Genomic DNA, 20,760 nt, shown 5'->3' on the forward strand with positions numbered 1-20,760 from the left:
AAAAAAAGAAATGTCTCTCCCACAAGACCTTGATCTCTCAAAGTTAGAGCTCATTTTCTAGTCAATTTTTATGCATCCAGCACCTCTTTACTGTTTTATACAAAACCCCTGCTTCTGACATGAAATCTATTTGTTGATTCTTTGTACCACAGAGGGAGTGGTCAATTCCCTCTATCAAAGATGCCCTCTTTCATCTTTCTAAATCCTATTTGTTTTTCAAAGTTCTATTCCCTTCAAAGAAGCTTCTCCTAGGCCATCTCTGAGCCAAATACTGTCTCCCCATTTATTTATTCCTGTACCACACACTGTAATCCATCATTTACCTTCCCCTTTTTTACCATTCTTTTTTGAATTTTAAGTTTATTTGTCTGTCTTTCTGCATTATGCTGTAAACTTTTCAAGGGCAAGAAGTTTTTGTTTTTTTTCTCTTTGTAATCCTAGTATTTAGTGTTGCCCTGGTCACAAAGTGCATACTCAGTACTTACACAATAAAAGAACACTACAGATGTCATATCCAAATAGAGAACCAGGATGTGCTTTAAAAATGGAATTGTTCTCAGAAGATGAATTTTTGAATGTGATTTGATGTGAATTTAAGCAGAAATTCATTATTGAACAATTTTTTTCTTATGAAGTAAGAGATGCAGCATTCATGCATGAAGAAGAAAAAAAATTTGATTTTCAGAGTGACTCTAGTTAGGAAGGCCTAGATGTGAGTTTGGGAACATATCTATGGTTAGTCCCAGGTGAGAAAAGGTATAGCCAGCCATAGTGAATGTGTTTTTATCTGTTAAAGTTCTTCAATGAAAGCAAATGGTTGTGAAAATATGTATGGTATAATCCTCTGACTAAAAGCAAAATGAACTTAAATTCCGGTCAATTCCTAATCTTCAAGAAAATGCTTTTGATGGTTTGAGGAACTTTAATAGTCATTAAAAAGAGAACTTTTAGTTGAAGGCACATAATCTTTTCTATCTGCAATAAGTTTCCTCTACCTTTCAAAGTTGTTTTAGTAGAAAGTCCCCATAGAGAAGGACCAGGTACCTGGATTCCAAAGAGTAACCTGGAATTTAAATTTTTGAAGTAGATTCATTAAATAGAGATTTGTGGATTAAAGCCATGACCAGAAATTTTGTAGTTACTGTGTGGCTATTTTAATCATTTAAATTCTCTAGCTTAGTGTCTCTTGAATGATTTCTCAAAGAACCTGGATTTTTTATGAAACAAAATGAAAAGCTTTTCTGTAAGTTTGCAAACTTTGAGCTGACAAAGTTTCCTTCCTCAGGACTTTTAGGAGCCTTTTAAAGTGTTCAAATTACATAGTGAATCTTTGAAAGGATAGTTTAGCATGCTGTGCTTCAAATAAATTTGATTATGGAAGACTTTCTGTGGAAAACTTTTAACAGTTCTGAAATGTGCATTTTAAGAAGCACAATTTGTAAAATGTGGCCTGTCTCCTCAGGACAGACATTGAACTGTTGAAAAATCTAAGAAAAGCAACCTTCTAATGAGTTTATGTGGTAGTCAAAGGTCCATCTTTGCAACCTAGCCCGAGGAAGGGCCTTCTGTTTCTAGTTCTGAGAATCTGTCGGAACTTCCTGAAGATCTGGAAAGGGAGTAAGTACTGAATGGGTTATTTCTGGACTGACCATCTGTGATTTAAGGAAGCTGCTTGGGGTAATGGTCATGCAATGGTCTGGATGTCAGATGAAATGAGATTCAGACCTAGGCTTGGTTTCTAGATAGCTTTGTAATCTTGATAAAATCACCTAACTGCCAAAGGAATTGTTTTCTTCTGTAAAACAAAATAGCTTCTAGAAAAGAAAATACAAATGGATAATCACATTAAAAAAAAAAACAAAAACGTTAAGTATCCCAAGTAAACAAAAGAAAGCATATTAAAATAGTGACAGAATCCACATTTTACTTTGGAAGTGAGTCAAGATGGAAAGAGATGGTGTTGAATGTTAGCAGTAAGCAAGATTAGTAAGAGTATCAATTAGTACCATCTTTCTAAAAAAAAAGCATCTCAAAAACCTTAAAATCAGTTTATACCCTTTGATCTTATAGTCCTGCTTTGAGAAAACTATCAAAAGAAAACACAGAAATAGATTGATTTATAATGAAGGCATATTCATCACAATCTATTGACAAAGTAACTACTTCAGCCTAACAGTGCAATGCCTATAGAAATCATAGGACGTCCATGGAATAGATATAGTGCTCAGAGGAAGAAGATCACAGGGAATGTTCAATCAGATGGAAAATGCTTATGGCAGAATACCATGTTAATAGAAACGAATGATACGCAGCTCTTTTTAAATTATGGTTCTAAGTAAGTTTAAAAAAACTATATGCATTTACATACATTAAAAAGCTAAGGATATTTTCTTTGAGAAAGTGTATTTTCCCATTTTCTTTATGATTCTGTATTTTTATTCTTTAATGAATATATATTTCATACATGTTAAAGGGATTTAGAAAAAGCAAATATATTGATAAATAAAATAAAGGCTATGGACTTAGTTGATTTTTTTTTTAAAAGACATTTATTTATTTATACGTGCACTGGGTACAGTCAGAAGCGCAGGAGGGTGAGAGAATTCACCAGAGCCAGAGCAGGGAGCAGAACAGGCAGAAGGACCGAAGTACACTGCTGAGGGGAGCAGCGGGCAGCAGGAGAGGTCGTGCGCCATGTGGGACCCTCCTCCAGTGGCCGGGGAGCAGCTGGGGATTGAACCGGCGCTGCAGAGGCTGCGGGCAGCTTCGCAACCCAGCGCTCAACCGCTGCTCCACCGGGGAGGCCCAGGACTTAGTTGATTTCAAATGTTTCTCCTAAGTTATGTATTCTGTGATTTTGATGCATTAGAAGAAATTTCAGAGTGGAGGAAGCAGAATGTTACAAAAATTAACACATTTTATTGATTTAATAGGCTGGAATTTTGAAGTTGCCTGTTTACCTCGAGGCCTTTAAAGATGTGCTTTTAGTGTGAGCAAATGGAACTCTGAGAGGTTGGTGAACAGGGACTCTGAGTTAATTTTAATTATATGCTGTTAAAGTAACCACATCTTCCTTGAGAGAACATTGCCTCAAGTGAAACTTTAACTTGGGTACCAGTCAATTGCTGTCTGGTACCATAAAGGAAGTTGTTACCGTTTGTGGACTATAAGAAACTCTTTACTCCAGGGGTAGCGAAGTAATTGCAAAGAGTGTATAAGACTTTGTTGTCATACAAAGCAGTATAATATAGTGGTGAGCTGTAAAGGTTCTGAAGTTGGGCAAAACCAGGTTATAATTACAAGGATGAACTCCTTAAACCGATGACCTTGTACAAATTATTTTAATATCTTTGCATTTCATTTTCCAAATGTGTAAAGCCACTATCAATCTCCTAAAACCATTGTAGGAATTAAATAAAATGTATGTGTAAAGTACTTTGATTATGTCACTTCTTCAAGTCACTATTTATAAATTTGGAATAATAATAGAAATGACTTTTTAGATTTGTTTTGGGAAATAAATGAAAACATGCATAAAAGAAAATACCCCATTGTCTGTATATTGTAAGTAAATAGTACCAGCAATCAAAATAGGAGAAAAGGAATATACAAAAAAAAAAATTGTTAAAGAAAAAAATCTTGGAAGTCACAACCTCCTTTTCCACATTTCTATTCTCCCTGAGAGAATTCACTCTGGAAATCCTATCTTGGGCAAGATCACCAAGGATTTTCCAGGCTGGCCTGCCATCCAACAATTAAAATTCCCTAAGAGGTTATGAGTTTCTTAAAAAGACCCCGTCTCACAGCTGTGACTTTCCAATGCCAAAAACTCAGAAATCAGATTTCTTTAACAAAGAACTTTATTGCCTGACAAGCAATGGAGAAGGGGAAACTATGTTCAAAAGTATCTTCTCCCTGAGCCTCCGGGAGGGTCTCCTTTTATTTGGGAGGATGAATTAAGAGTGGAGTCTGGGCAGCCATATACAGCAGGTTGCCTTTGGCACCTGGCACTTTATTTTTTTTTCCATTTATTTATTTATATATATTTTACATCATTGTTCCTTTTTAAACAATGATGTAGTGTAGTCCCCATAAAATTTCCTCCACCTGGCATTTTTTCATGGGGACATTCTGCTCCCATCTTGGGGATAACTAGTTGAGTTCAGTTGTGGTTACTGCTCTCCCATTTACCTTCTTGTAAAAGAGCACAGCTTGGTGCAGAGATTTATCCATTTGCATCTCTATCCAAAGGTTACAATGCAGGCCTGCTTCTCCCACAGCACTGCTGCTTCTGGCTATGCTGTGAGAAAAGTCTTAGAATATGGACTCCTTATTGGTTACAACAAAGAGCAATTACACTTTCTTATCCCCCTTACAGTGGTAAGGGCAGAGGAGGCAGTGGATCTGAAGTTCAGGTCTATTGAAGTCTTAATTTCCTCAATTAAAACACAAGAAGAGAAGCGCTTTCTCTAAGTATAGACTTAGCCATTCCCTGTTCATGTGTCAATACTTCTTCTGATTTCCAGTTCACTGCTCCACAGTGACTCAGCTCCTGTCACATGTGATTTAGATTTCAATTCAGCTGTCCCGTGGATAATTGTATTCAGCTACAAGTTTATGCTTAAACTTTTGCATTTGATTTATATGAATTTGGAGATTATGTAAGTTATGATGATTTCAGAAATCCTTCATAAAAAAATTCCATGATGTCCTCTAAGTTCATGCTGACTGTCATATAAGAGATTCTGATGTGGAGTAGAAGACAGAGAAATTTCACTGTTTTTTCCTACCAGTCTAGTCAAGAATATCAAAATCTCTGTTTGGGTGGGTAGGAATGAGTTGCTTCTGAGTTGGCTGTTTTACTTAAAATGGTACTTATTTTTAGTTTAGTTTTTTTTTTTTTCCTAAAGACTATAGGGTACTTGTAAGATTTAAAGCCATGGGTCAGGGGTAACAGTTGTCAGCACAGGGAAGGCCAACTGCTCCCTTGTTTATGGCATCTTTGGTTGAATGGTAATAACTATCTGGAGCACCAGATGAGAGGAATATCAGGCCATATAGGAGTTGGGGAAACAACAAAGCAAGCAAACAAAAAACTGTTATAGAGTACTGATAACTTGATGTCTGTGCTGGGGAAGGTATGTCCTGATGTTTTGTAGCTGCCGTTGCAAAAACCCCAAAGAGGAACAGTAGTATATATGACTCTTACTACAGCACATCATTATTGCTGCCCATTGAGAATTTCCATTGCATTGAGCCGGGCTCCACTTTTTTTTTTTTTTATTGTGCACGGATTATCTTAGATTAGTACCAAGAATGTTTATAGCAACATGAAGACTAGATGTACTTATAGTTAAGCCAAATGTGTAATTATGAAATAAATACTAGTTTACATTTCCCCTCCAGCAAATGAAATGTTTCTTAATCATTTTCTGCTGTTTCACAAAAACTTTTAAGAAAAAGTTTTGTTTAAGAAAGCTTTTGAATTTTTATAAGAACTCAAGACTATAGTTTTCCACTTTTTAGAACATCTTTTGACACACTTTTATTGAGTTGTACAGATATACTTAGAATGCATAATTCCCTCATGAAGGAAAAAAGCAGTGGTGGGGAAATAGTCTGTAAGGGTAGAACTGATTTGTAGTCATGTCATGAGGATTTTGAAATGCTGAGAAACAGCTGAACCCGCAAGCAAGCCGAGACAGGATTTGTTTCTATTGCAAAATCAAATTAAGTCTGATATGGCAAAAATCAGCTATAGGTCTCTTGAGAAATCAAGTCAAGTGCCCATTCTACTTCTACTCCCACTCCCACGGATTCTGCTGACCCTCACGATGCCCACATCAGCAACCAGAGCAAGCTGTGGGCAAATGGACTCTGAGGCTCTGACTTAATCCTGTGCTGGGCTCAAGAAAATGGACTTGTCAGAATGTGCTAACTTTCCCACTGAGTGTGGCCAAGGAAATAGTGGCTGCTTATGGCAATCATAATTTTTGTATCAGAGAAAAGACAATTACTATCGTTTTATTTGGGGGGTAGATAAAAGCCCCATTATCATCTATGAAATCTTGTTTGATTCAGGACTTTGACTTCTTTTGCAATTGTACTGTTTTTTTTTTTTTGTAAGATTTATTCATTTTTGCATATAAGAACTGGGGTACAGGCCAGAGTGGGGAACAGAACAGGCAGACTGACTGAAACACACTGGTGAGGGGAGCAGCAGGTGAGACAGGAGAGGTCTGCTGCACCATGTGGGTAGCTCCTTGGCTGGGGATTGAACTCGTGCTGCCGCAGCTGTGGATAGCTTCATAGGTTGTTTCTTAACCCCTTGCACCATCTGGGAGGCCCTGTTTTTTTTCTGGTTTGTTTTGACCTTTTTTATTCAGTCTGTTCATCCAACATATTTCCCCTTCTCTGCCACCTTCTTCAAGTGAAACATTAGAATACTTTACATGGAATATTCACTACTTGATATTTCTCAACACCTAGAGATAAATGAAAGAGCAGCATTAGCATGTAAATAACATTGCAAGTAAAATCCAAGTAAAGCATTTTGATCTTTATTGCATCTAATTTTGTAGCCTTCATCAAGTCTTAGTTCATGGAAGGGTAAGTTTTATTTGATTTTGAATTTGGAAATTGTTACTCTTATACTCTTCTTCCCAATTTTGTTGCTTCAAATTGTGTATCAAATATTAGAATTCATTTTTTGCTACTATATATTGCCCTTGACAATGAGGAATGCAAAGAGAATATTAGAATGTAAATAAAACACATTCTATTTGCTTTTTACTGAAACTAATTCTCCTGGCTTCACCAAGGCCCAATTCCTGCCATTCTATTTTTCCTGAGACAAATTCTTTTTTATTTTGATATGTTTTATAACATTAGTGTTACATTCATACTTGGCTTCACAACTAGGAAAATATTCAGAACTAGGAAAATATTTTCATGTAAAGTATTTTATTTGGTTTCTTATGGAAATTTGGGAGATTTTAGAATCCAGATTTTCAGGGCCTCCCTGGTGGTGCAAGGGGTTAAGATGCAACTTAAGAAGCTGTCCTCAGCCACTGCAGCACGAGTTCAATCCCCACCTGGCCAAGGGAGCTACCCACATGGCACAGCAGACCTTTCCTGACTCACCTGCTGCTCCCCTCAGCAGTGTATTTCAGTCAATCTGCCTGTTCTGTTTCCACTCTGTCTCTGGTGAATCCTCTCACACCCCCCAACCTACCCCCCCGCCACTACTCTGGCCTGTTCTTGTATGCATAATAAATAATTCTTTAAAAAAAATGAATCCAGGTTTTCAGAATTCAAATGTACTCTTGGAACACCATTGTAGCCAGGGAGCCACAGAAATAGGCTTTCTCTGTTTCTTCCTGGTAGGTGAACATTAGAATCTTGGTCTTGGGGTCCTCCCCTGGTGGCGCAGTGGTTGAGCGCTGGGCTGCGAAGCTGCCCGCAGCCTCTGCAGTGCTGATTCGATCCCCGGCCCCTGGGCGAGGGTCCCACATGGCACACAGACCTCTCCTGCCACCTGCTGCTCCCCTTAGCAGTGTACTTTGTCACTCTGCCTGTTCTGCTCTCCACTCTGGCTCTGGTGAATTCTCTCACTCTCCTGCGCTTCTGACTGTACCCAGTGCTTGTATAAATAAATAAATAAATCTTTAAAAAAGAATAATAATAAAATGCTTAAAAAAAAAGGAATCTTGGTCTTTGACCTTATTTCTTTATTATAGGCACAATAGAGCATGAGCTATTGTCCCATATTCTGTTAGGTAAGAAGATACACTATTAGCTGATTTGTTACTAAGCTAAATTAATAGAAAAACTTTAAGAATAAGATCATTATTAAAGGTATAGTCAAAATTTGGCCATGAGTAACAATTTGAACCCACAATAGCATAGGGTTGAACAGGAAAGAAATTAATAGTGTCTGCCATGTAAATTCTGGAAGAATGTACTGGTGTGGGAATTCAGCTTTGCTAATGACCCAAAGAGGCCCAGACTCCCTCTAATTCACAGCTCTGCTGGCCTACAGTGTGACCCCATTTGTCATGTACAAGGAGCATCCTCAAGTGGACAGTGGGATGGAGGAAAGCATAAAGATAAATCATGTATAAAAACGGTACAAATTCTCACCTTTACGAGGGAGATGACAATAAACAGCATAAATAAGCAAATGTGCTATTTTAGATGTTTATAAGTGCTAAGGTTTAAAGAAAAAGCAGAAGAGCAAGCTGGGGATGAGAGTGCCACTGTTCAATGGGGTAGTTAGATGTGATCTCACAGCAAATGTGACCTTTGAGGGAAAGCTTATAGTGGTGATGTAGACAGAAGGGTTCTGGGGGAAGAATATTGGTGTTAGAGGAAGTAACAAGAGGGAAAATTGATCTTGATTTATTTAGAAAAAGTGAAGGTGCTAGGTTGGCTGGAGCAGAGTGAGAAAAGGGGAAGCAAAGAAGAGATGGAAGTTAAGAAGGAAACACAATCCTTGGTTCCTTACGGCTCACTGTGAGGACCTCAGCTTTTACTCTAAGATGAGAAATCATCTAAAGCTTGGGCAGAGAAGTGGCAGGATATAAGTAATATTTGAAGGAACCTCAGCCTCCATGCTGAGATATGCCCATCAGGGAGACAAGAGGAGAAACAGGGAGGTCATAAGATGCTATCAGAATCATCTGGCAGTTGGTATTGGCTTTGACCAGGGTGATAACAAAGGGAATAGCAAGAAGTAGTTGGTTTCTGGGAGTGTTTGGAAGGAAGAGTGCATTCAATTTATATTGCTGTGTAAACAAATTACTACAAACTTAATGTCTTAAAAAACAAACTTATCTCACAGTTTTCACGGGTCAGGATTCTGGTCATGGCAGACTTGCATTCTCTGCTTCATGTTGTCATCAGGCTGCATTCAAAGTCTTGATTTGGCTTCATTTTCTTTTTGTTGTTTTTTTTAAACTTATATTTATTGACATTGTTGATTTACATGACAGTATCTGTCTTAGGGGTAGAGGTTTACGCCGCTATAATTGCATATTATTTCACCACAACCACCACCAAAAACCCAGTAATCCTCCATCACACCCTCTGTTCCCACCTACCACATCTCTGTCTGGTAGCTTTAGTCCAATATGCTCTCCCCCATTTCCTATTTTCATCCCTTTCCCTCTCCCTTTCTCTTGCCTAACCCTACTCCCTCATCCCTACACCAATGCCTTGGCCCTATGATCATATTCCAAGGTTTGTCTTTGTATGATATTGTGTTTGGTTTCTTTATACTCCATATATAAGTGAAACCAGCCTGTATTTATCTTTCTTATTCTAATTTATATTGCTTCGTGTAATCTCTTCCACCTCAATCCATGTGATATAATTACATAAGGGCTCAGTGATCAAAATGATAAACTCATGATGGGCTCCATTTTCATCTGGAGGTTTGTCTTAGGAAGAATCATCTCCTAAGCTCATTCAAGTTGTTGCAGAATTCCTTTCCTAGTGACAGTAGAACGCATGGACACTCCTCTAAGTTCAGGAGACATCCTCTGCTCCTATCTACTGAGAGACTCTTGATTACAACATGATGTCATCACAGGAATGAACCCCATCAGCTTTGCCTTATACTGTTGGCTAGAGGTGTTATACATTCTAGGGGGAGGGAACTTCTGGATGGTATGAGTCTATAATTAAGGGAGGTTACTCTAAGTTCTTTTCACTACAATGAACAAACAGAAAATTTTTTTATAGATTTATTCATTTATGCATACAAGAACTGGGGTACAGGCTAGAGGTGTGGGGGTAAGAGGATTCACCAGAGACAGAATGGGGAGAAGAACAGGTGGAGTGACTGAAATATGCTGCTGAGGGGAGCAGGAGCAGCAGGTGAGTCAGGAGAGGTCTGCTGTGCCATGAGGGTAACTCCCTGCCCGGGGATGGAACTCGTGCTGCAGTGGCTGTAAATACCTTCATAGGTTGCGTCTTAACCCTTTGCACCACCAGGGAGGCCCCCACAAACAGAGCATTCTTGATTGTTTAGATGAAAAGTATGACACTAAGAATAGAGCAACTAGAGAGTTGGAGTTGTCGTTACCTAAGCTAGGGAAGGGAGAAAGATGAAGAGATTGATTTGTGCACATAAAGTATGAGTGCCCGTCACACACCTATATGGAGATGTAAACTAGACATCTGAATACACAAATGCAGAGTTGGAGGGTGGGGAGGAGGAAGTTAGAGATATAAATTTGGGACACATTAGTATATAAGTAGTATTTATTTATTTATTTATTTTTAAAGATTTATTTATTTGTTTGTTTGTTTATTTATTTATTTTTACAAGCACTGGGCACAGTCAGAAGCACAGGAGGGTGAGAGAATTCACCAGAGCCAGAGCGGGGAGCAGAGTAGGCAGAAGGACCGAAGTACACTGCTGAGGGGAGCAGCGGGCGGCAGGAGAGATCTACGCGCCATGTGGGACCCTCCTCCAGTGGCCGGGGAGCAGCTGGGGATTGAACCGGCGTCGCAGAGGCTGCGGGCAGCTTCGCAACCCAGCGCTCAACCGCTGCGCCACCGGGGAGGCCCTATAAGTAGTATTTAAAGCGAAGGAAGGGGCCTCCCCGGTGGCGCAGCGGTTGAGCACTGGGTTGCGAAGCTGCCCGCGGCCTCTGCAGCACCGGTTCGATCCCCGGCTGCTCCCCGGCCACTGGAGGAGGGTCCCACATGGCGAGCAGACCTCTCCTGCCGCCCGCTGCTCCCCTCAGCAGTGTACTTCGGTCCTTCTGCCTGCTCTGCTCCCCGCTCTGGCTCTGGTGAATTCTCTCACCCTCCCGCGCTTCTGACTGTACCCAGTGCATGTATAAACAAAACAAACAAACAAATAAATAAATAAATAAAGCATGCCTCTATAAAAAAAAAAAAATTTAAAAAAAAAATAAATAAAATAAAGCGAAGGAAGGAGATCAGTCGGGAGTGAGGGTAGACAAAAACATGTCCAAAGACTGGACCCTAAGCTCAGCAGCATAAAAAATGTCAGATGGAGGTCTAGGAAGAATCAGTGGAGACAAACTGAGATGAGAGGAATGCCCGAAAGGGTAGAATTCTTCCAGTCTTTATGTGTTGATTTAATTCTTTTAAATCTCAAAAAGAAAATTTTTTTCCTTATATCTTAGCTTGGGAAAACACCTACTTATGTGTCTCTTCCCTCTGAATGTGCTGCTTTTTTTTTTTAGATTTTTTCTTAGAATTTTATTTATTTTCTAATTTTGTATTTTTTATATTTTATTTTATATAATTCTTAGAATCATTTTTCATTTTTGCACAATGTATGCATTTTCATTTTGGTTATATTCCCCATACAATTGCACCCCCCCCCTTATTTTGACCCTAATCCTTCCTCTCCTGCCCCTCCCCCGCCCCACCCCCATAGTGTATCTCTGGTTTATAGTTGCTTGTTGATTTTGATTTTTACTTTGTTTTAATTAGTCTTTTTCCTGGTCCCTTATTTAGGTTTTCTAAATTCCTGCTATGAGTGAGACCATCTGGTATTTTTCTTTTTCTTTCTGACTTATTTCGCTGAGCATGATCCTTTCCAGCTCCATCCATGTTGCTGCAAACTGCATGTGTTTATCTTTTTTGACTGCTGAGTAATATTCCATGGTGTATATGTACCACATCTTCTTGATCCAGTCATCTATTTTTGGGCATTTGGGTTGTTTCCATAGCTTAGCTATTGTAAATAGTGCTGCTATAAACATAGGGATGCAGGTGCCCTTTGGAATTAATGTTTCTGTGTCCTTTGGGTAAATACCTAGGAGTGGAATTGATGGATCATATGGAAGCTCTATCTTTAGTAGGTCAAGAAATCTCCTCACAGCTCTCCATAGTGGTTGAACCAGTTTGTACTCCCACCAGCAGTGCAGGAGAGTTCCTTTTTCTCTGCAACCTCGCCAACATTTGTTGTAGCTAGTTTTTTTTTAATATGTGCCATTCTCACTGGTGTAAGACGGTTTCTCATTGTAGTTTTGATTTGCATTTCCCTGATTACAAGTGATGTTGAACATTTTTTCATATGCCTGTTGGCCATTTGCATTTCCTCTTTGGAGAAGTTTCTTTTTAGCTCTTGGGCCCATTTTTGGACTGGATTGTTTTCTTTATTTTGTTGAGTCTCATCAGCTCTTTGTAGATTTTTGTGATCAGCCCTTTATCATTAGTGTGTGCAAAAATGTTCTCCCAGTCGGTGGGATTTCTCTTTGTTTTGGTTGTTGTCTCTTTTGCTGTGCAGAAGCTCTTTAATTTGATGTAGTCCCAGCTGTTCATCTTTGCCCTCACTATGCTTTTGCCTTCACAAAAGCTAATGGTGGTTTATTTTGCCAGTAGAAAGACCTTACATTTTAATGATAATAATGTTTTCTGTAACTAAACAATGGATACTGAAACAATGTTTTTAGCAGGGTGTGGCAAACATGGCCCTGTCATCCACATCTAATATATTAGAAGACTCCTTCTTTTGAGTCATTTCAATAGGGAGGGAGTACATGAGATGAGTCACGAGAGGGTATATGCTTCACTGTGCTTCACAAAAAGCAGCATCATAAAGGCCATATATGTGCTGCTTTTTTTTTTTTTTAATGGTTTTAGATGCCAAATGTGAACCAAAACAAGATTTTATTTTGTTGCGAAAGTTCAGCAATCCAGTTTGGATTCTTGCCCAAACAACCAAACCTAATTCAGTCTGAGCGTGCGCAACATGGTCAGTGGGAGTGTGTGAACAGCTTTATTTTGGGACTAACACCATAAAAACCAGGCTGCTCTGTAAAGCATATAACCTCTCGTGACTCATCTCATGTACTCCCTCCCCCATTGAAATACTCAAAAGAACGAGTCTTCTAATGTATTAGATGTGGATGACAGGGCCAAGTTTGCCACACCCTGCTAAAAACATTGTTTCAGTATCCATTGTTTAGTTACAGAAAACATTATTATCATTAAAATGTAAGGTCTTTCTACTGGCATAATAAACCACCATTAGCTCACCTAATCATACCTTGAATTTAAGGATATATTTCAATACATTTTACTTTGGATACAATTATTTCCATCTTTATAGGACACAGAGAAATCATTACGAAATTCTAAGTAGACAAAACTCTACTTGTGCAAATTTAATAAGTATAAAGTAATTATTATTGTAAATAATGGTGCATACACCTGGCCATTAGCTGTATACATCGAAGGTATGTTAGTCAATTCCTTGTCCTTTTAACACATGAATAAAGACTTGACTGTTTTCTTAGAAAAAATAGTTTCTCCATTTATACTTAAATAGTTCTCTGGTGTCTTGATTGTCCAGCAAAGCCATATGTGTGCCCAAGTGACAAAAATATTAATTAAGTCTATTTCTTACTTTGGTGGCATCGACTGAGAAATAATCCTGGTGTTGAATAGTATGCAAATAATTTTGTCAGCTCCCTGACACATGCTAGGTTACAGTCCCCATTTAAGAAATGAGGAAACAGAAGCAGCTCTCTGAACTCTGAGCCCCAAGCACTGCACTTGAGCAGGGAGGTTGGCTGGGTCCTGTCAGACCACACGACTGACCTTGGCACTGGAGACTGCCCATCCGGAAGCAGGAGTTACAAGCAGGACAATGAAATGCTGCATTGCCTTTCTGGTGGGCCTAGAGGTCAACTTACTTTATTTGTTTTTAATTGAGCTGAAATTATAGGCTGGTTGAAAGATTCCTTTGTGGGACGGGATCTTTGGAATAGCCACACAAACCTATTGGTCTCTCTCCCTCCCCCTTCAACCCTTCTCCTGTTTGCAGGATTAGACAGCCACGGGCTTCTTGTTAATCTCGCCGGCGTTGTCAGAAGTGATCAGCGAGTTTTATTAAAGTCCTCAGATTGCCTGAAAGGCCTCCTTGTCTGAGTTTGAACTGAAAGGGGCATGTTAAGATCTTGGGGCATATTGTTGGGACCCCTTGTCCTGCCCTTTAGACTGTGAGGTGGCATCCCCAGAGGAAGCACAGAAATCCTCCTTCATTGTACGGATTTCATCGCTGGACTGATACGAGTGGCCGGCCCTTGCCAGCATGCCCTCTCTGCATTGGGGTGGACCATCTGTCCCGCTGATGCTGCTTCTCTTGGGCTGGGCCAGCCCCACCTTCATCAGCATTAACCGTGGGATCAATGTGATGAAGGGCAGTTCTGCTTTCCTGTCCGGAGATGACCTGAAGTTTGCCATTCCCAAAGAGAAAGATGCTTGCAAGGTGGAAGTGGTGATGAATGAGCCAATAACGCAGAGGGTTGGCACACTTACACCACAGGTATGTTCTAGCTAAAACTGACTATTTAACCATGTGTAGAAATGTGACTGTGAAAGAGTGTAAAGGGACAGAGAGAGAGATGTCAGAGGCCTCCCTTGAAACTGCCAAAGGTGAGTAATGCAAGATGTTCATAGTTATATTGGAGTAACACTTAGCAGGCTTAAATTGTGCTGTTTTACTATGCAAGGTAGCACCTGTTTAAAACCATTTTTAAAATTGAGGTATAATTGACACTAGTTTCAAGTATACAATGTAATGATCTAATATTGATAAAAATTGTTTTTGAATGTGAATTACAACTTGAAACCAGTGGAATTTACTCCTGTTTGCACTAACACCTGTGGAGGAAGGCAGATTCTAACGAATATGGATTATTTTTTATTTATAAGGTGTCAAATCAATGTCTTTCCAATTTATCCTCTTTTATGGATGAGAACTCTTATAAATCATACCCTCTGCTTGACTTTATAGAGCAGCTAATCATTCAGGAAAGGGCATAATATAAAAAAATTACACACTTTTCATTTTAGATCTATTAAGAGGGAGAGGGTGAGAGAGATTGGAGACTGAGAAGTGTGGAAAATAGGTATCGAGATAGTTTACTTTAAATAATCTTCTTCCAAAATATTGATAACATTTTTTTCTTTAATCAAAATTCAGAGACCTTGTCATTTATGGGGTATGCTATGCTCACTCCTTTTGTAAGGTGAAGAATTGTCTTCTAATTTATTGGGTTTAAAAAAATCTGTATTATCACTTAATATATTTGACTAAAGTAGGAGTTTATCTCCTCACATAATAGAAATTGCTTTTGGTTTTATTACTTGTTTCTGCTGTGGCTTAAAGTTCTCCCCAATGCAAACAATTCTGAGAATATTCAATGCTGGATGCTGCTTCTGGAAAAATACACCATCCCCATTGCTGAACTATGAACATTAATTTCTTTCTCCATTTGGCTAAAAAAAATTCCACATAGTCCATGAGGTTATTCAAAAGTGGCCTTGATGTTGTAGAGATGAACTAAGAGATTGAGATAGATGCTAGCTAAAACTGACCTTTCTAGATAACCTATTCATGACACTTTGAGAGTCTAATTCTGAAACACATCAGAATTCTATAGAAGGTGCTCCCACTTTGGGAATATTCCTGTGGTAAAAGTCACCAGATGTCACCTTCTAGTTTCCTATGACATTTTCTGTTGTCAGTCCAGAATCAGCAGGGTTTCTGAAAGATATTAGAGAATAATAGCCCCAGTTCTTGAGATGTTATATTCCAAGTGTTTGGTAATTGAAACCCATAACTCTAGACTTTTTTCCAACATAACTTACAATGTGGAGGTATATTTGGCATCTATCAGTCAGGATTAGCACACATGTACCTGGAGCCCAGATATATTAAGTGGAATGAATAGGTGACATGGATAATTCCCAAAGCAGGCCATGAAGAGCCACCCACAGGGAAAGGAGTCAAAAGCAAATCCTGGGAGTTTTAGGAAGAGCAAGAGAGGATCCTGATCTTAGAGGACTTGGGTCCCAGTTTAGGTTGGGGATGGGGGCGCATATGCTGTACTTTGTAAGGACTGGATGTATTTTTCTCATTTAGTTCCCTTTCAAATCAACATGTATTTTAAAAAATGTTCAACATTTATTTAAAAGTGAGACTATTTCATGGGGAAAGAGGAATGAAATTTCCTCCTGGGAGCACCCTGGAGCAACCTGTGCAGCTGTGTTTAGCTCTGGCCCCAAGCATGCATTCTCTACTAAGCAAAACAAAGCCCAGTTCTTCACCAGATTCTCCCTTAGAAAACAATTTGGGAAGGATGTCCTGGTACTTAAGACAATCTGAGGGGTATCCTTTTCCCATTCCAAATAACTTGTGAGTGCTAAATATATATAGTGCTTTCTCTGGGATCAATGAAATTATCTCCATTATACATTTTTAATGATGTTTGAATGTCCTCATCATTTGATCAGCATTAAGACATTTACAAAGAGAAAGGGATCTATCTGACTGACTAAGCCTGGGTAAAAATCTTTTGATCGCAAGGATCATGGGTTATAATAGATCTCCAAATCTTCTACATCTCCAACTTCTGTGGATTTTAAGGAAAAATTGAATTGCTAGAAAGACAATGTGGAAAAGAAATGACTTGCCTGGTTGATTTTGTCTGGACTGCTAGGGTATTTCCAGAGGTAAATCTGATACCACAAATAAATATATGTTCTCTAAAGTAGATATTGGATTTATGTCTTCTAAAATTTAGCCTATGGAAAAGAAGTCCATTAAATTGTGGAGTTTTATCACTTTATGGTCAAATATTGGAATTTTGTTTCACAAAGAAATGTATAAATCTGGAAAACTTTGCTTATCAAACTGCCAGGTGATCTTCCTACTTTTTATTATAATAATTTAAGCAAAGACAAGATTCCCAAGTAAAGTCTACCTTTTTGGAATTTTTAATTCAGGCTTATTTAACCTTTCCTAGAAACTTATTTTTTATGGAGTTTTTGAAATTAAACATATCATGCATGGGTGCACACTCACACACACACGCGCGCACACACACACACAGCTTAAACATTATTCTTTAATAGAGCTTAATAGTAAGTTGAAAGCAAGGCTTATGTGAACCCATTTCTAGCAAGACAACTGTATTAACAACACCCTGCTGTGTAATGAACAGTTTCATGTGATTTGCACAGAAAATGTTTTGTTTAACATCTGTTCAATTAGTGTTTTCATTTCATTACTGAAGTTTGTCTTAGGACCAACAGGTTCATTTTCCTATTGGATATTTGGAGAGGGATTTCAGTCGGTGCACACCAGTACCTTCTGTTTAGATAACCCTCTTGATGTAGTCAATTAGATAAGGTTGAGGGCAATATGTTTTCTCATGTTTTAGGACAAGAGATGTCCACACAGTGCTTCCCACACCTGTCTCAGAGCAAGAAATTTACAGGTGGAAAAGTTCTCCAGTTTAGCTCTGAGCTTGCCCTTTTCAATAGGATATACAGTGGGAAGAAAATATCTCCAGTTTTAACCAGTTTACTGTCATTAAAGTGAGTAATGAGTTAGGAATGTGTGACAATTTAATTATAAATTGTAATTGAAAAGCAGTTGAAGTGGAAAAAAACAAAGCTAGACAGTAATTAGAAAAGGATTTAGCTCTCCTTTGTTTTAGTTAGTGAATTTATGGACAATTATGGTTGTCGCCTTTTATAAAAGGAAAACATATTAGGAAACATAAAACAGATGTTTCTTTTAACAAAGCAGATTGTCTCTTTATTACCGTGACTATTTGTCAATGATATGGGGAGGGTCTTTCCTTTATTTTCTTCCTTGTTGTCAATTACAAAAGGGAACCAGCAATGTCTATGGGAAAAGAGCATTTGTATTCGTGATAAAGTCATCACAGAGAGGATCATGTTGTCTGAAAATATTTGGAGATTTTGTAAAAAGGTATGGCTAAATACTATGAACTCAATAGTGACCACGTGTGACTACCTCAAGGATGTTTCTCAGAAATCTATCAAGTCAGATTGGACAGAATGGAGGTCATGGTGTGGGTGAAAGAGAAAGTTCTTCTTCTAAAAACTAAGATTCTCAAAATATAACAGCATTCTTCTTCACAGTTCTGAGTGAGATGAAACAATTAATTATAATTTTATTTGAAGAGAGGAAATTGTCTTTAGATTTCTATTTGTCTCATCAGTCATCTTTGCTATTATGTAATTAGTAAAAGCAATCTTTGGCAATATGAAAAGGAACTGTTGCTCATATTTGACTCTGATGGTGTCCATAATCAGTGGCTTTACTTTTGAACACAAAAATAGTATTTGGAAAAGAAAGACATGAAAGGAGAAGAAAAACATGAACAGAACTAATACAGTGTGTTTGGAGGATAATACACAACTTTTCATGCATACACACAGGTAGATCTGTCTAATAGTTGCTATGAACCCTTGAGAGTGTGTGTAAATAATATTTTGGTAAATGGGACCATATTTTATTTTATTTTTAAGGTTCATTTATTTATTTATACAAGCACTGGGTACAGTCAGAAGCGCGGGAGGATGAGAGAATTCACCAGAGCCAGAGCGGGGAACAGAACAGGCAGACTGACAAAATATACTGCTGAGGGAAGCAGCGAGCGTGGCAGAAGAGGTCTGTTGCACCATGTGGGACCCTCACTGGTGGCTGGGGATCGAACCAGCACTGCAGAGGCTGTGGGCAGTTTCGCAGCCCAGTGCTCAACTGCTGTGCCACCAGGGGAGGCCCTGGGACCATATTTTAAATGCATTATAGACTGTAAAATACATTCATTTAGAGAGATAGTCCTTTATTTGTTTGGATTTTCTTAATTTAGATATTCTCAAAGCAAGGCACAACTATGCAATCAGATGGTGTATGACCATCGGAGTGGAGAGAGGTGTTGGCAGTTAAAACACACACACACAGACGAAGAGGCATACAAATACTAATAGATCATAATTTCTGCAGGCAGTGCTCTATTGCTGGAAAAATTAAATTATGCACTCATTTTCTCACAGATATTTATCCATTTTTTCATGTAAACTAGGTATTTGACTGCCATTTCCTTCCCAATGAAGTAAAGTATGTTCACAATGGTTGCCCAATTCTCGATGAAGACACTGTGAAACTTAGACTTTACAGGTAAGCAGAACAGGACCATTATCTATTCTTTGCCAGACAACCATCCTGTGGACTTCTTTGGACCTTTTCCCTGAATAGATATTTCCATGAAGGGAGTTCCTAGATTCCAAACAAGAAAGCAATCAGTAAAAATTGGAGGTGTGAAGGGTGAGGCAAGAATTGCAGTCGATTGTCAGTTATCTGTTTATAGCCTCTTCCTTGGAGCTTTTCTGTAGCAAATTATTAGCTATGCTGTTTTCTTTAGCGTTCTTATATCGCTGGGATTTACACCTCCACTTATGATGGGAAATAAAAATTACACGCTAGAAATTCCTAAGGAGAATTAGGAGAAAAATACATTCCAATATTGAATGAAGTTCTTTTTGATTTTTAGCTTCATCATAACAGGAAGTATAGTGTCATATTTTAAAATATTAAATAATAAAAATATCCTCAACTTGACCATAAAGCTAAACACAGAATGATCATATGATGAAGCAGTTCTACTCCTAGATTTATGTGTAAGAGAAGTAAAATCCAAGTTCACAAATACTTGTACGCAAATGCTCATTGCAGCATTACTGACTAGCCACATAGTTGAGCTGACGAATGCAGTTCAACAGTGGCATATACATACCATGGAATAGTATTCAGCCATAAAACTCAATGAAGTACTGATATGTGCTAAAATATGAATAAATCTTCACACCATTGTGCTAAGTAAAAGAAGCCAGACACAAAAGGTCACATCGTATGATTTCATTTACATGTGATATCCAGAAAAGGCAAGTCCATTAAGACAAAAAGCTGCTGGGGTTAGGGGTAGGATGAAAAGGGAGTGACTGCTGATGGGTGTGCATTCTTTTTTGAAGTATGAAAATAATAGATATTGTGGTTTCATAACCTTACGGATATACTAAAGGCTATTCATTATGTACTTTAAGAAGTTAAGTTTTATGATTAATTATATCTCAATAAAAAGTTAATTTGAAAACTAAGCACATGATTGTGGTATTGCTCACTTTATGAAAGCAAATGGGAATTCAGTGTAGGTAGAGTAAAACTTTAGATAGGTTTTTTTTAAAGATTTATTTATTTATGTATACAAGAGCTGGGGTATAGGTCAGAGGTGGGTCGGGAGTGAGAGAATTCACCAGAGACAGATTGGGGAGAATAGATAGACTGATCAAAGTACGTTGCTCAGGGGAGAGGCGGGTGAGACAGAAGAGGTCTGCTGCGCCATGTGGGTCAGCTCCCTGGCCAGGAATTGAACTCATGCTGCAGTGGCTGCTGAAGCTTCAGAGTGCTGTGACTTAACCCCTTGCACTCTTAGGGAGGCCCTAGATAGATTTTTTTTTCTTATTTGATTTTACTGTTCTTAGGAATATTTGGCTAAAATACCTCTGTAAATTTCTCATAAGTACTAGACGAATACAAAAGAGATTTGTAAAAGACATTGGAACAATGAATCATAATCATTCTTGTGATCACCTACTCTATAGTTCAAGACCCTATGTGGGGATAGGAAATACAAGATGAGAATGCGTGGACTCTTGATATCTATAGTCTGATGCAATTGATGGGTAATTGGTGTGGTGCAGAAAGACAGTAGCCAAAAAGAAGCATGACAAGATAGGTAGTGTGCTTGGAACATGAAATGGTACCTGAGGATTCCTTGGGAAGCTATACAACCAGTCTGCAGAGGCATATGATATTTTTAAGATTTTAAAATTAAAAAACTAACTTCAGAGAGTTTTCTGGAAGGGCTGTGATGAATTCTGGTTGCTTCC

General features: G+C 38.4%; 1 protein-coding gene across 5 annotated transcripts in view; it reads left to right on the forward strand.

Annotated features, from left to right (window-relative positions):
* Nucleotides 1-20,760, forward strand: part of FREM1 (FRAS1 related extracellular matrix 1) — a 146,957-nt gene that overhangs the window by 16,356 nt on the left and 109,841 nt on the right. For all 5 annotated transcript variants that reach the window (XM_037491830.2, XM_037491835.2, XM_037491833.2 and 2 more), the window contains exons 2-3: nt 13,817-14,317; nt 18,897-18,991. In XM_037491830.2, the coding sequence (XP_037347727.1) occupies nt 14,084-14,317; nt 18,897-18,991 (329 nt within the window). In that variant the 5' untranslated portion in view covers nt 13,817-14,083. The remainder of the gene's footprint in view (nt 1-13,816; nt 14,318-18,896; nt 18,992-20,760) is intronic.

This window comes from Talpa occidentalis, unplaced genomic scaffold, assembly GCF_014898055.3.
Source record: "Talpa occidentalis isolate TD23 unplaced genomic scaffold, MPIMG_talOcc4v2.1 talOcc4.7, whole genome shotgun sequence".
Lineage (NCBI taxonomy): Eukaryota > Metazoa > Chordata > Mammalia > Eulipotyphla > Talpidae > Talpa > Talpa occidentalis.